This window comes from Anser cygnoides, chromosome W, assembly GCF_040182565.1.
Source record: "Anser cygnoides isolate HZ-2024a breed goose chromosome W, Taihu_goose_T2T_genome, whole genome shotgun sequence".
Lineage (NCBI taxonomy): Eukaryota > Metazoa > Chordata > Aves > Anseriformes > Anatidae > Anser > Anser cygnoides.
Window position 1 is genome coordinate 4,337,752 of NC_089911.1, and position 12,100 is coordinate 4,349,851.

Genomic DNA, 12,100 nt, shown 5'->3' on the forward strand with positions numbered 1-12,100 from the left:
GGCAGTACTGGGAACACTGGGCCGCAGATACTGGGGTTACTGGGAGCCCTGGGCCACACATACCAGGGTTACTGGGAGCACCGGGCCATACTGGGAACACTGGGCCCACACATACCAGGGTTACTGGGAGCACTGGGCTGTACTGGGAGCACTGGCCCACACCTACCAGGGTTACTGGGAGCCCTGGGCCACACATACCAGGGTTACTGGGGAGCACTGGGCAGTACTGGGAACACTGGGCCGCAGATACTGGGGTTACTGGGAGCACTGGCCCACACATACCCCAAAACCAGGGGCCCACAAAATGGCGGCCGGGGGGGGGGACCCACACGAGGGGCCACAAGATGGCGGCGGGGGGCGCCCCCCGCTCCCCGTTGGTCGAACGTCGGTGGGCGTGGCCGAGCGTCGGTGGGCGGGGCCTCGTCTATATAAGCCCGGCGCTCGCCGCGCGCCCCCCAGAGGCGCAGCGCCGCCGCCGGAGGACCGCGGAGCCCTCGCCGCTCCCCGCTCCCCTCAGGACCGTTTTGGGGCGAACCCCTCCCTTTTGGGCTTCCTCCCCCGCTCCCCCTGTCCCGCGACATGGCCGCGGACGTGGAGGCGCAGCCGCGCGACGTGGAGCTGTCGGCGTTGGAGGCCGAGAAGCAGCCGATGGCCGGCCCGGAGGCGGGCCCGGAGAAGAACGGGCTGGTGAAGGCGGCGGGGCCCGGCGAGGCGGCCGGGGCCAAGTTCACGGGGCTGGGCAAGGAGGAGCTGCTGCGGGCCGCGGCGGCCCCGGGCTGGGCCCGGGCCAGGACGGCGCTGCTGGCGCTCTTCTGGCTCGGCTGGCTCGGCATGCTGGCCGCCGCCGCCGCCATCGTGGCCCGAGCCCCCGCTGCCAGGCCCCGCTCGGGGCCGACTGGTGGCGCCTCGGGGCCCTCTACCGCGCCCCGCCCAAGGCCTTCGGGGGAGACCTCAAAGGTGAGGGGCGGCGGCGGCCTCCCCCCTCCCCCCGCCGGGGAGGGATCGGGGTCCCGGGACCCCCCCCAGGACCGGGACCATCTCCCGGAAACCCCTTCCCCGCCCAGGGGACCCCCCGGGACCGGGATTGGGGTCCCGGGACCCCCCCAGGACCGGGACCATCTCCCGGGAACCCCTTCCCCGCCCAGGGGACCCCCCGGGACCGGGATTGGATCCCTGGGACCCCCCCCCACACACCCGCCGGGACCCTCCCGAGATCGGGACCCCCCAGGGACCCCCCCCCCGAGGACCGGGACCATCTCCCGGGACCCCCCCCCCACCCCCTCGGGACCCTCCCGGGACCGGGATCGGGGCCCTGGGACCCCCCAGGACTGGGACCACCCCCTGGGATCCCCCCCCCCCCCCCCAGGGACCCCCCCCGGGACCGGGACCACCCCCCAGGGACTCGACCCCCCCTCAGAGACCCCCCCCCCAGGGTGGGATCGGGGCCCAGGGACCCCCCCCCAGGACCCCCGGAGGCTCCTCACCCTCTTGCCCTTCTCCCTTTGGGACCCCCCCAGAAGCCCCCTCCCCCTTTGGACCCCCCCGGTTCTATTTTGGAGCGCCCCCCCCCGAGGGACTCCACCCCCCTTTTGGGCCCCCCCCCCCCCGAGGCCCCTCCCTCATTTGGGACCCCCTTCAGAAGCCCCCTCTCCTTTGGGGACCCCCCCCAACGCAGGGGCTCCCCCCAGCCCCCTGCCCCTTTTGGACACCCCCCCCCCCCTTTCCTTTTTCTCTGCGCCCCCCCCCCCCCCGGTCCCCCTTCAATTTTTGCCCCCCTCTTCCCCCCCCTGCTATGGGGACCCCAATTTCCCCCCCCCCCCCATAAGACTCCCTCTCCTATTCCCCCCCCCCCAAAGCCTCCCCCATTTCCCCCCCTTTAGGACCGCTCTGACCCCCCCCATGTGACTCCCCTTCCCCCCCCCCCCTTTTGACTCCTCCAGAGTCTCCCTTACCCCTCCTTGAGACCCCCCATTTTGGGACCAATTTAACCCCCCCGTGCCCCCCCCATTTGTCTAATCCCCAATTTGGGATCGCTTCAGTCGCCTCGCAACCCCCGTTACCCCCTCAATTCTAGGCCCCCAAAACGCCCCCCAAACCCCCCAATTTCGGGGGGGGGGGTCCCTAATACCCCTGTGTGCCCCCCCCCCCATGCACTCCCCCAATTTGGGACCACTTTTACCCCCCGATTCCCCCCTCCCCCCCCGTGGGATCACTCCAGCCCCCTCCCAACCCCCCTTTACCCCCCCCCCCCGATTCCAGGCCCCCCCAAACGTCCCCCCCACAATTCGGGGGGCTCCCTGACCCCCCGCGTGCCCCCCCCCCCACTTTGGGACCACTTTTGCCCCCCATTTCCCCCATTCCCCTCCCCCCCTTTGGGACCACTCCAACCCCCTTTACCCCCCCTCAATTCCAGTCCCCCAAAAGGACCCCCAGTTTGGGTGGGGGGCTCCCTGACCCCCCCGTGTGCCCCCCCCACTTTGGGACCACTTTTGCCCCCCATTCCCCCCCCCATTCCCCTCCCCCCCCTTTGGGACCACTCCAACCCCCTTTCCCCCCCCAACCTTCAGCCCCCCCAAACGCCCCCCCCCACCCGGGGGGGCTCCCTGACCCCCCCCCGCGTGCCCCCCCAGGCGTGGAGGCCCGGCTGGGGCACCTGGCGGAGCTGCACGTGGGGGCTGCTGCTGGGGCCGCTGCACCCCCCCTCTCGGGGGACCCCGCGAGACCCCCTGGGGGCGCTGGACCCGGAGCTGGGCACCGAGGAGGAGCTGGGGGGGCTGCTGGGGGCCGCCCGCGAGAAAGGTGGGGGGGTTAATTGGGGGGGTAATTAGTGCGGGGGGGGGGGGTAATTGGGGGGTGGGGGGGGGGGGTAACTGGGGGGCTGGGCCCTGGGAATGGGGGGGGTGGGGGGAATGGGGGGTGGGAATGGGGGGTCATTTTGGGGGGTAATTAGTGTGGGGGTGTAATTGGGAGGTAATTAGTGTGGGGGTGTAATTGGGGGGGCAATTGGGGGTGGGGGGGTAACTGGGGGGGCTGGGCCCTGGGAATGGAGGGGGTGGGGGAGTGGGGGTGGGTCGGGGGGAGTGGGGGGGTGTTGTGAATGGGGGGGTCATTTTGGGGGGTAATTAGTGTGGGGGCTTAATGGGGGGCATAATTAGTGGGTGGGGGGTGATTGGGGGTAACTGGGGGGGCTGGGCCCTGGGAATGGGGGGGTGGGGGAATGGGGGTGGGGTGGGGGGGGGTGTTGGGAATGGGGCGGAATTAGTTTGGGGGGTAATTAGTGGGTGGGGTAATTGGGGACATAATTAGTGGGGGGGGGGGGGTGGGGGGTAACTGGGGGGGGGCTGGGCCCTGGGAATGGGGGGGAGTTGGGGGGGGGTGGGGGGGGGGGGGGTTGGAATGGGAGTGGGGGTCATTTTGGGGGGGTAATTAGTGGGGGGTTAATTGGGGGGTAATTGGTGGGGGGGGTAATTGGGTGGGGGTAACTGGGGGGGGTGCCAGGCCCTGGGAAGGGGGGGGGGAAGGGGGGAGTGGGGGGGGCTGTTGGGAATGGGGTAGTTATTTTGGGGGGTAATTAGTGGGGGGTTAATTAGGGGCATAATTAGTTGGTGGGGGGGTGATTGGGGGGTAACGGGGGTGGGGGGGTAACTGGGGTGCTGGGCCCTGGGAATGGGGGGTGGGGGAATGGGGGGGCTGCTGGGGATGGGGGGCTCGTTTGGGGGGTAATTGGGGGGTAATTAGTGCAGGGAGGGTAATGGGGGTAATTGGGGGGTGGGGGTAACTGGGGGGCCGGGCCCTGGGAATGGGAGGGGAGGGTTGGGGATTGGGGGGTCATTGGAAATGGGGGGGGGGCGGTGGAAATTGGGGGTGTTTTAGGTTGGGGGGTTATGGGGATTGGGGGGGGGTCCTGGAAATCGGGGGAGTGTTGGAAATCGGGGGGGGTCCTTAAAAATTATGGGGGGCGTTGTAAATGGGGGAGGTGCTGGAGGTGGGGGGGGGCACTGGGAATGGGGGGGGGCACTGGGAATGGGGGGGGGGTCCCAAAATCGGGGGGGGCCCGGATTTGGGGTCCAGCAGCAGTGGGGGGAGGGGAGCGGAGGGCTGAGCCCCACGGAGGGGCTTTGGGGGGGCCCTGCCCGCTGCCCCCCCTTTGTGTGTGTGTGGGGGGGGGGGGGGCCTGGCCGTGACGCCCCCCCGCCCCCCCAGGCGTGCAGGTGCTGGTGGAGCTGACCCCCGCCCCCCAGGGGGACGCCCCCTGGGTCAGCCCCGAGGTGGCCGCGGACCCCGCTTCCGGCAGGGCCTCAAGGTGGGGGGGGGGGCGGTATGGGGCGGGGGGATGTTAATGGCGGGGGGGGGGGCAGTACGGGGTGGGGGGGGGTGTTATGGGGGTGGGGGGGGCGGTATGGGGTGTGGGGGGGCCTTATGGGGCTGGGGGCGTTATGAGGTGGGGGGGGCAGTATGGGGGGCAGTATGGGGTGGGGGGTGTTAATGGGGGGACGTTATGGGGCGGGGGGGCCTTATGGGGTGTGGGGGGGTGTTATGGGGTGGGGGGGTGTTAATGGGGGAGGGTGTTATGGGGTGTGGGGGCCTTATGGGGCGGGGGGGGGGGCAGCATGGGGTGAGGGGGCTGTTATGGGGTGGGGGGGGCGTTATGGGATGGGGGTGTTAATGGGGTGGGGGGGCATTGGGTGGGGGGGCATTAAGGGGTGGGGGGGGCGGTATGGGGTGGGGGGGCCTTATGGGGTGTGGGGGGGTGGTGGGGGAGCGCGGGGGCGCGGGGGCGTTGTGGGGTGGGGGGGTGTTATGGGGGGGTACGGGGCGGTTTTGGGGGGGGGGGCGGATATGGGGTGCCGTGGGGTGGCTGGGGGGTGGGGGCCATGCCGTGACCCCCCCCCCCCCCCCGCAGGAGGCGCTGGGCGCGTGGCTGGAGCGCGGCGTGGGCGGCGTCTTCCTGGATGGCATCGAGCACCTGGAGGTGGGCGGGGGGCGCTATGGGGTGGGGGGGGGCTGTGGGGCAGCCCTATGGGGCTGGGGGGGGCGCTACGGGGCAGCGCGGTGACCCCCCTCCCCCCCCCCCAGCCCTCCTTCCTGCAGGAGCTGCAGAACGTCACGGAGCAGCACAGCACCGAACGCGCCCCCAGGTACCCCTCCCCCAACCCCCCCCGCGCCCCGGGGGGCTCCCCTCTGACTCGGGGGGCCCCCCCGACCCCCCCTGACCCCCCCCCCGTTTCCCCGCAGGCTGCTGGTGGGGGGCACGCGGCTGCAGGACCCCCCGCGCTGCTGCGGCTGCTGAACGCCTCGGGGCTGCGCCTGGTGCTGGGCCCCTTCCTGCAGGCGCTGGGCCCCGACCCCCCGGCCCCGAGGCCGCCCCCGCCCTGCTGCAGTTCCTGCGGGCGGGGCCCCCCTCGCCTGGAGCGTGAGTGACCCCCCGGGACCCCCCCGTGCCCGGGGACCCCCCAGACCCGTGGCAGGGGGGTTTTGGGGGGGGGGCGGTGGTGGAGCTCAGCACCACGAGGGCTGGGCCTGGCTGTGGGGCCCCCCCAGTGTAATTAGGGACCCCCCAGTGTAATTAAGCCCCCCCATGTAATTAAGCCCCCCCCCCCAATATAATTATCACCCCCCATAATTAGGACCTCCTCATAATTAAGGCCTGACCCCCCAATTATAGGGGACTCCCAGGTAATAGCGACCCTATACATACAATAGCCCCCCCCATATAATTAGGACCCCCCCCCCATATAATTAGGCCCCCCCCCCCCTAATTATCTCCCCCGTAATCAAGGGCCTGACCCCCACACACACCCGGTGACCCCCCCAGACCCATAGCAGGGGGTTTGGGGGGGGGGCGGTGGTGGAGCTCAGCACCACGAGGGCTGGGCCTGGCTGTGGGCCCCCCCATTTAATTAGGGACCCCCCCAGTGTAATTAAGCCCCCCCGTGTAATTAGGATCCCCCTGTGTAATTAGCCCCCATAATTGGGAACCCCCAATATTAAGCCCCCACCCCCCAATTATAGGGCAGTTATTTGTAATAGGGACCCCATACATACAATAGCCCCCCCCCCCCATATAATTAGCCCCCTAATTATCTCCCCCTTAATTAAGGGCCTGACCCCCCCGCACCCGGTGCCCCCCCCAGACCCATAGCAGGGGGTTTTGGGGGGGGGCGGTGGTGGAGCTCAGCACCACGAGGGCTGGGCCTGGCTGTGGGCCCCCCCCCATTTAATTAGGGACCCCCCCCAGTGTAATTAAGCCCCCCCGTGTAATTAGGATCCCCCTGTGTAATTAGCCCCCCCCATAATTGGGAACCCCCAATATTAAGCCGCCACCCCCCAATTATAGGGCAGTTATTTGTAATAGGGACCCTATGCATACAATAGCCCCCCTATAATTAGGACCCCCCTATAATTAGGACCCCCCATATAATTAGGACCCCCCATAATTATCTCCCCCACAATTAAGGGCCTCACCCCCCCGCACCCGGTGACCCCCTAGACCCGTGGCACCAGCTCAGCACCACGAGAGCTGGGCCTCGCTGTGGGCCCCCCCTTGTAATTAACCCCCCCCAATTATATTAGGCCCCCCCGTGCAATTAGCCCCCCCCCATGTAATTACCCCCCATAATAGCGATGCCACACACTCGATACGGCCCCCCCATGTAATTAAGGCCTCCCCCCATAATAGGGACCCCCCCAAAAAAGAGCTGCCCCCATTACTGCCCTCCCAATAACTGCCCCCCGTATGGCCCCCCCCCACTAACTGCCCCCCCCCCCCCCCAGGTGGGGACCCCTGGGAGCACCGCCTGGGGCTGAGCCCCCCCACGCCCCCCAGCTGCTGCTGCTGCTGCTGGGGGCTGCCGGGGAGCCCCCTCCTCAACTACGGCGACGAGCTGGGGCTGCGCGACCCCCCCGGGGGCTGCAGGTGGGGGGGGGGGGCACCGGGGGGCATCAGTGGGGTGGGGGGGGGTCTGGGGGGGCATCAGTGGGGCTGGGGGAGGGAATCTGGGGGGCTGGGGGGGTCAGTGGGGTGGGGGAATGGGATTTGGGGCTGGGGGGGGGGGAATCTGGGGGGCTGGGGGGTCAGTGGGGCCGGGGGGGGGGGTCAAGGGGATGGGGGGGTCTTTAGGGGGATATGTGGGGCTGGGGGGGTTGGGATTTGGGGTCGGGGGGTCAGTGGGGCTGGGGGGTCTGGGGGAGGGCATGGGGCTGTGGGGGGAATCGGGGGGGTCAGTGGGGTGGGGGTTGGGGTTTGGGGCTGGGGGGGTCTTTAGGGGGATCTGGGGGGCTGGGGGGGGCATCAGTGGGGCTGGGGGGGGCCGTGGGGCTGGGGGTTGTGGGGCTGGGGGGATTTGTAGGGCTGGGGGGGGAATCTGGGGGGTGCTGGGGGGGTCTGGGGGCCTGGGGGGGCTGTGGGGCTGGGGGGGCAGCTCTATGGGGCCAGGGTCACGTAACTGCCGGCCCCGTGACCTCTGACCCTGTGACCTCTGACCCCAGCCGACCCCGATGCCCTGGGACCTGGTGGAGGCTGCGAAGGAGGGGCAGAACAGCACCGAGGTGGGCGGGGCCTCGGGAGGGGGCGGGGCCACAGGGGAGGGGGCGGGGCCACAGGGGAGGGGGCGGGGCCTCGGGAGGGGTCAATGGAGGGGCGGGGCAAGGGAGGGCTCGGTGGGGGCGGGGCCAATGGGAGGGGGCGGGGCCACTGTGTCCCTCAATGGGCAGTATGGGGGTGGAGGGGGCGTGGCCTGCCATATATGGCCTGGAACGGGGCGGGGCTCCTACTCTGCGCTGCTTTTTGTTCCTTAAAGGGGCGACACTTCCAAGTCCTTAAAGGGGCAACGTTAGCGGGTGGGGCCACCCTGCAGGGAGGGCCGCTGGGAGGGCGTGGCTTGGGGCGAATGGGCGTGGCTCGCGGGGGCGTGGCTAACGCTGACCCCGCCCCCTCCCGCAGGCCCGGCTGCTGTCGCTGTGCCGCCGCCTGGGGGAGCTGCGGCGCCAGGAGCGGGTGCTGGCGGGCGGCGGGGCCGAGGCGCTGGAGGCGGGGCCTGTGCTGGCGCTGCTGCGGGAGGGCGGGGCCGAGCCGGGGGGCGGGGCCGAGCCGGGGGCGGGGCCGAGCCGGGGGTCGGGGCCGAGCGCTTCCTGGTGCTGCTGAACCCGGGGGCAGACACCGTGCGCCCCACCCCTGGCGGCGCCCCCGCTGCCCCCCCGCGCCCGCCTGGTGCTGAGCACCCACCGCGACCCCCCGGGCCCGCCGAGCCCCCCTGGAGCTGGGGGAGCTGGAGCTGGGGCCCTACGAGGGGCTGCTGCTCGCCCTGCACGACTTGTAGCGCGCCCCACAGCGCCCCACGGCACCCCACAGCGCCCCACGGCGCCCCACAGCGCCCCACAGGGCCTCCGTGTCCCCCCCCCCCCCGTGGCCTTACCCCTATAATATGGGGGGGGGAAGAGAGAAGAGTGGTGCCCCCCCCCCAATAAACGGTGGCATTGGTGCTGTGTGTCTGCGTTGGCTTTGTTTGCTCCAAATGGGGTTGTTTCACCCCAAAATCCCACCCTGTTAATGCTGCGTTCCCCACGTTTCATCCTGAAAATGGGGTTGGGACCCCTTGAAATGGGGTTGAGACCCCCAAAATGGGGTTGAGACCCCCAAAATGGGGTTGGGACCCCTAAAATGGGGCCAGGACCACCCCAAAAGCAGGGTCAGAACGCCTTGAAATGGGGCGGGGACCCCAAGGGTGGGGTTAGAACCCCTTGAAATGGGGTTGAGACCCCCCTAAAATGGGACTCGATTACCCCAAAATGGGGTCCGGCCCCCTCAAGTTGGGGTCAAGAGCCCTAAAAATGGGGTTGGGACCTCTAAAATGGGGTTGAAGCCACATGAAATGGGGCCAGGAACCCCTAAAATGGGCTGGGACCCCAGAAGTGGGGTCAGAACCCCTTGAAATGGGGCCGGACCCCTCAAGCTGGGGTCAGGAGCCCCAAAAATTGGATTCGGGGCCCCAAAAATGGGGTTGGAGCCCCTCGCGGTGGGGCCAGAACCCCCAAAATGGGGTTGGAGCCCCTAAAAATGGGGTCAGAGACCCTCGACATGGGGCTGGGACCCCTAAAATGGGGTCGAGATCCCCCAAAACGGGGGCGGGACCCCTCAAAGTGGGGTCAGGAGCCCCAAAAAAGGGATTCGGGACCCCAAAAACGGGGTTGGGGCCCCTCGAAATGGGGCCAGGAACCCCGAAAATGGGGCCGCGACCCCTCCGTTGTCATGGCAACCGCTCCCCCCCCCCGGCCACTCCACGGCCCCTCCGCTGCCATGGCAACAACGCGGCCCCGCCCCTCAGGCTCGACGCTGCCATGGCAACGGCTCGGCCCCCTCCCCTCAGCCATTACCCGGGTACTCCGCTGCCATGGCAACGCCGCGGCCCCGCCCCTCACGCATGTCCCTCCGCTTTGCCACTCCGCTGCCATGGCAACGCGGGGGCCCCTCCCCTCAGGCACTCCACTCCCCCTCTGCTGCCATGGCAACGCCGCGGTGCCGCCTCTAGGCCCCTCCCCTCCGCTCCTCCGCTGCCATGGCAACGCAGGGGCCCCGCCCCTCGGCCTCTTCCCGCCTCCGCCGCTGCCATGGCAACGCCCCCTCCCCTCCCCGTAACCCCTCCCCCAGCCCCGCCCCGCCCCTTCCCCTCACCCAATCCCCGCCCCGTCTCCACAGCAACCCCGCCGCGCCGCCGGAAGTCCCCCCTGAAGCGGAAGTCCCTCTCCCTGGAAGCGGAAGTCCCTCCCCTAGAAGCGGAAGTCCCTCCCCCGGAAGCGGAAAGCGGCCGCTATGAAGCTCCTGACGCACAACCTGCTGACCTCGCACGTCCGCGGGCTGCGGCCCGGCGGCGGCTACCCGCTGCTCATCCGGGTCAGGCCCCGCCCCTTCCGGTCCCCCCCGGTCCCCCCCCCCCCCGCTCCCCTTCCGGTCCCTCCCGGTTCCCCGCTCCGGTGCCTCCGCTTCTCCTTCTGGTCCCCGCCGGTGCTCCCCGGTCCTTTTCCGGTCCCCCCAGTCCCCTCGGTCCCCTTTCGGTCCCCTCGGTTCCCTTTTCCGGTGCCTCCGGTGCCTCCCGGTCCCCACCGGTTCCCTTCCGGTCCCCCCGTTTCCCCGTTCCGGTGCTCCCGGTTCTCATTCCGGTCCCTCTCCGGTCTCCCCGGTCCCCTTCTGGTCCTCCCCGGTCCCCCCTGTCCTTTTCCGGTGCCCCCCGGTCCTTTTCCGGTTCCCCCGGTTCTTTTGCGGTCCCCCCCGGTTCTCCTTCCGGTTCTCCCTGGTCTCCCCGGTCCCCCCGGTCCTTCCCCGGTCCCCCCGGTCCTTTTCAGGTTCCCCCCGGTCCTTTTCAGGTTCCCCCCCGTCCTTTTCCGGTCCCCTTCCGGCCCCCCGGTGCCCCCCCGGTCTCCCCCCGGTCCCTGACCCCCCCCCGTTCCGTTCCCCCCCCCAGGCCTCCGAGGTCCGCGTGCGCCCGGTGCCGTTCAACGCCGCCTTCGTGGCGCGGCTGCTGCCGAGGCTGCGCTGGGCCGAGCTGCTGCAGGCGGCCGAGAGCGTGAGGGGGGGGGGCGGGGGGGGGCACCTGGGGGGGGGGGCTTAGGGAACCGGGGGGGCTGAGGGAATGGGGGGGCGGGGGGCACCGGGGGCATCTGGGGAGGGGGGAACCGGGGGCACCGGGGGGGGGGTGGGCCTCAGGGAACAGGGGGGATGGGAATTGGGGGGGGGGGGGGCACCGGGGTCGGGGGGGGAATTGGGGGGGGCAAAGGGGGGGGCACCGGGGGGGGGGGGCACCGGGGGGGCTCAGGGAACGGGGGGGGGGGGCCTGAGGGGGCCGGGGGGGGGGGCTGGGAATTGGGGGGGGGGGGCACCGGGAAATGGGGGGGGGGGGGGGGGACAGGGATTGAGGGGGGGGGGCTGGGAATTTGGGGGCCGCGGGGGGGGCACCAGGGAACTGGGGGGAGGGGGGCACGGTTATTGGGGGGGGGGGCTGGGCTCAACGCCCCCCCCCCCCCAGCTCGGGCACCCCCGGAGCTGCCCCCGGAGCCGGCGCCGGGCGCGGAGGCGGACGAGGAGTTCCTGCGGCGCCTGCACCACGTCCTGCTCGAGGTGGGGGGGTAATTAAAGGGGGGGGTTAATTAGGGGGGGTTAATTAACACCCCCTGACCCCCCCCCCGTGTCCCCCCCCCCCCCGCAGGTGGAGGTGGTGGAGGGGGAGCTGCAGTGCCCCGACTCCGGGCGCCGCTTCCCCATCGCCGGGGGGTCCCGAACCTGCTGCTGCCGGACCCGGAGCCCTGAGGGGGGGGCACGTGGGGGGGGCACGTGGGGGGCGGGTCACGTGAGGGGGCGTGGGGTCACGTGGGGGGAGGGTCACGTGGGGGGCGGGGGGCACGTGAGGGGCGGGGCACGGTTTGGGGGGGGTGGCCGGGGGGGTGCGGGCAGGTGTGATGCGGGCGGAATAAAGGGGGCGTGGCCCGAATGGTGACGTCATCGGGGGTGTGACGTCATCGGGGGGTTGTCGTCGTGCAGTGATGTCATCGCCCGGGGGTGATGTCAGCGGGGGGGGGGGGTTGCGGCAGGCACTGCCCTCCCAGTGCCCCCAGTTCCCTCCCAGTTCCCTCCCAGTGCCCCCAGTTCCCTCCCAGTGCCCCCAGTTCCCTCCCAGTCCCTCCCAGTGCCCCCAGTTCCCTCCCAGTTCCCTCCCAGTGCCCCCAGTTCCCTCCCAGTTCCCTCCCAGTGCCCCCAGTTCCCTCCCAGTCCCTCCCAGTGCCCCCAGTTCCCTCCCAGTTCCCCTCCCAGTGCCCCCAGTTCCCTCCCAGTGCTCCCAGTTGCTTGCCGAGCCCCTCCCCTCTCCCCAGTTCACTTCCAGTGCTCCCAGTAAGCCCAGCCACCTTCCCAGTATCCCCCCCAGCTGCCCTCCCAGTTGCACTTCGTGTCCTCACTGCGCCTCCCAGTGCCCCCAGTTGCTCTCCCAGTGCTCCCAGTAACCCCAGCTGTTCTCCCAGTGCCCCTCCCAGTCCCACCCAGTGCCCCCAGTGCTCCCAGTTCCCTCCCAGTCCTGCCCAGTTCCCTCCCAGTCCTTCGCAGTCCCACCCAGTC

General features: G+C 70.4%; 2 protein-coding genes across 2 annotated transcripts in view; one reads left to right on the forward strand and one right to left on the reverse strand.

Annotated features, from left to right (window-relative positions):
• LOC136788764 (guanine nucleotide-binding protein G(I)/G(S)/G(O) subunit gamma-3) overlaps positions 1–12,100 on the reverse strand; it is a 147,485-nt gene that overhangs the window by 102,898 nt on the left and 32,487 nt on the right. The window lies entirely within an intron of this gene.
• Positions 452–5,444, forward strand: LOC136788848 (4F2 cell-surface antigen heavy chain-like). The gene is made up of 6 exons (XM_066987562.1): positions 452–957; positions 2,631–2,799; positions 4,204–4,303; positions 4,904–4,972; positions 5,077–5,138; positions 5,236–5,444. Exons 1-6 carry the CDS (start codon positions 580–582, stop codon positions 5,415–5,417), a joined length of 960 nt encoding a protein of 319 aa, XP_066843663.1. The 5' UTR covers positions 452–579; the 3' UTR covers positions 5,418–5,444.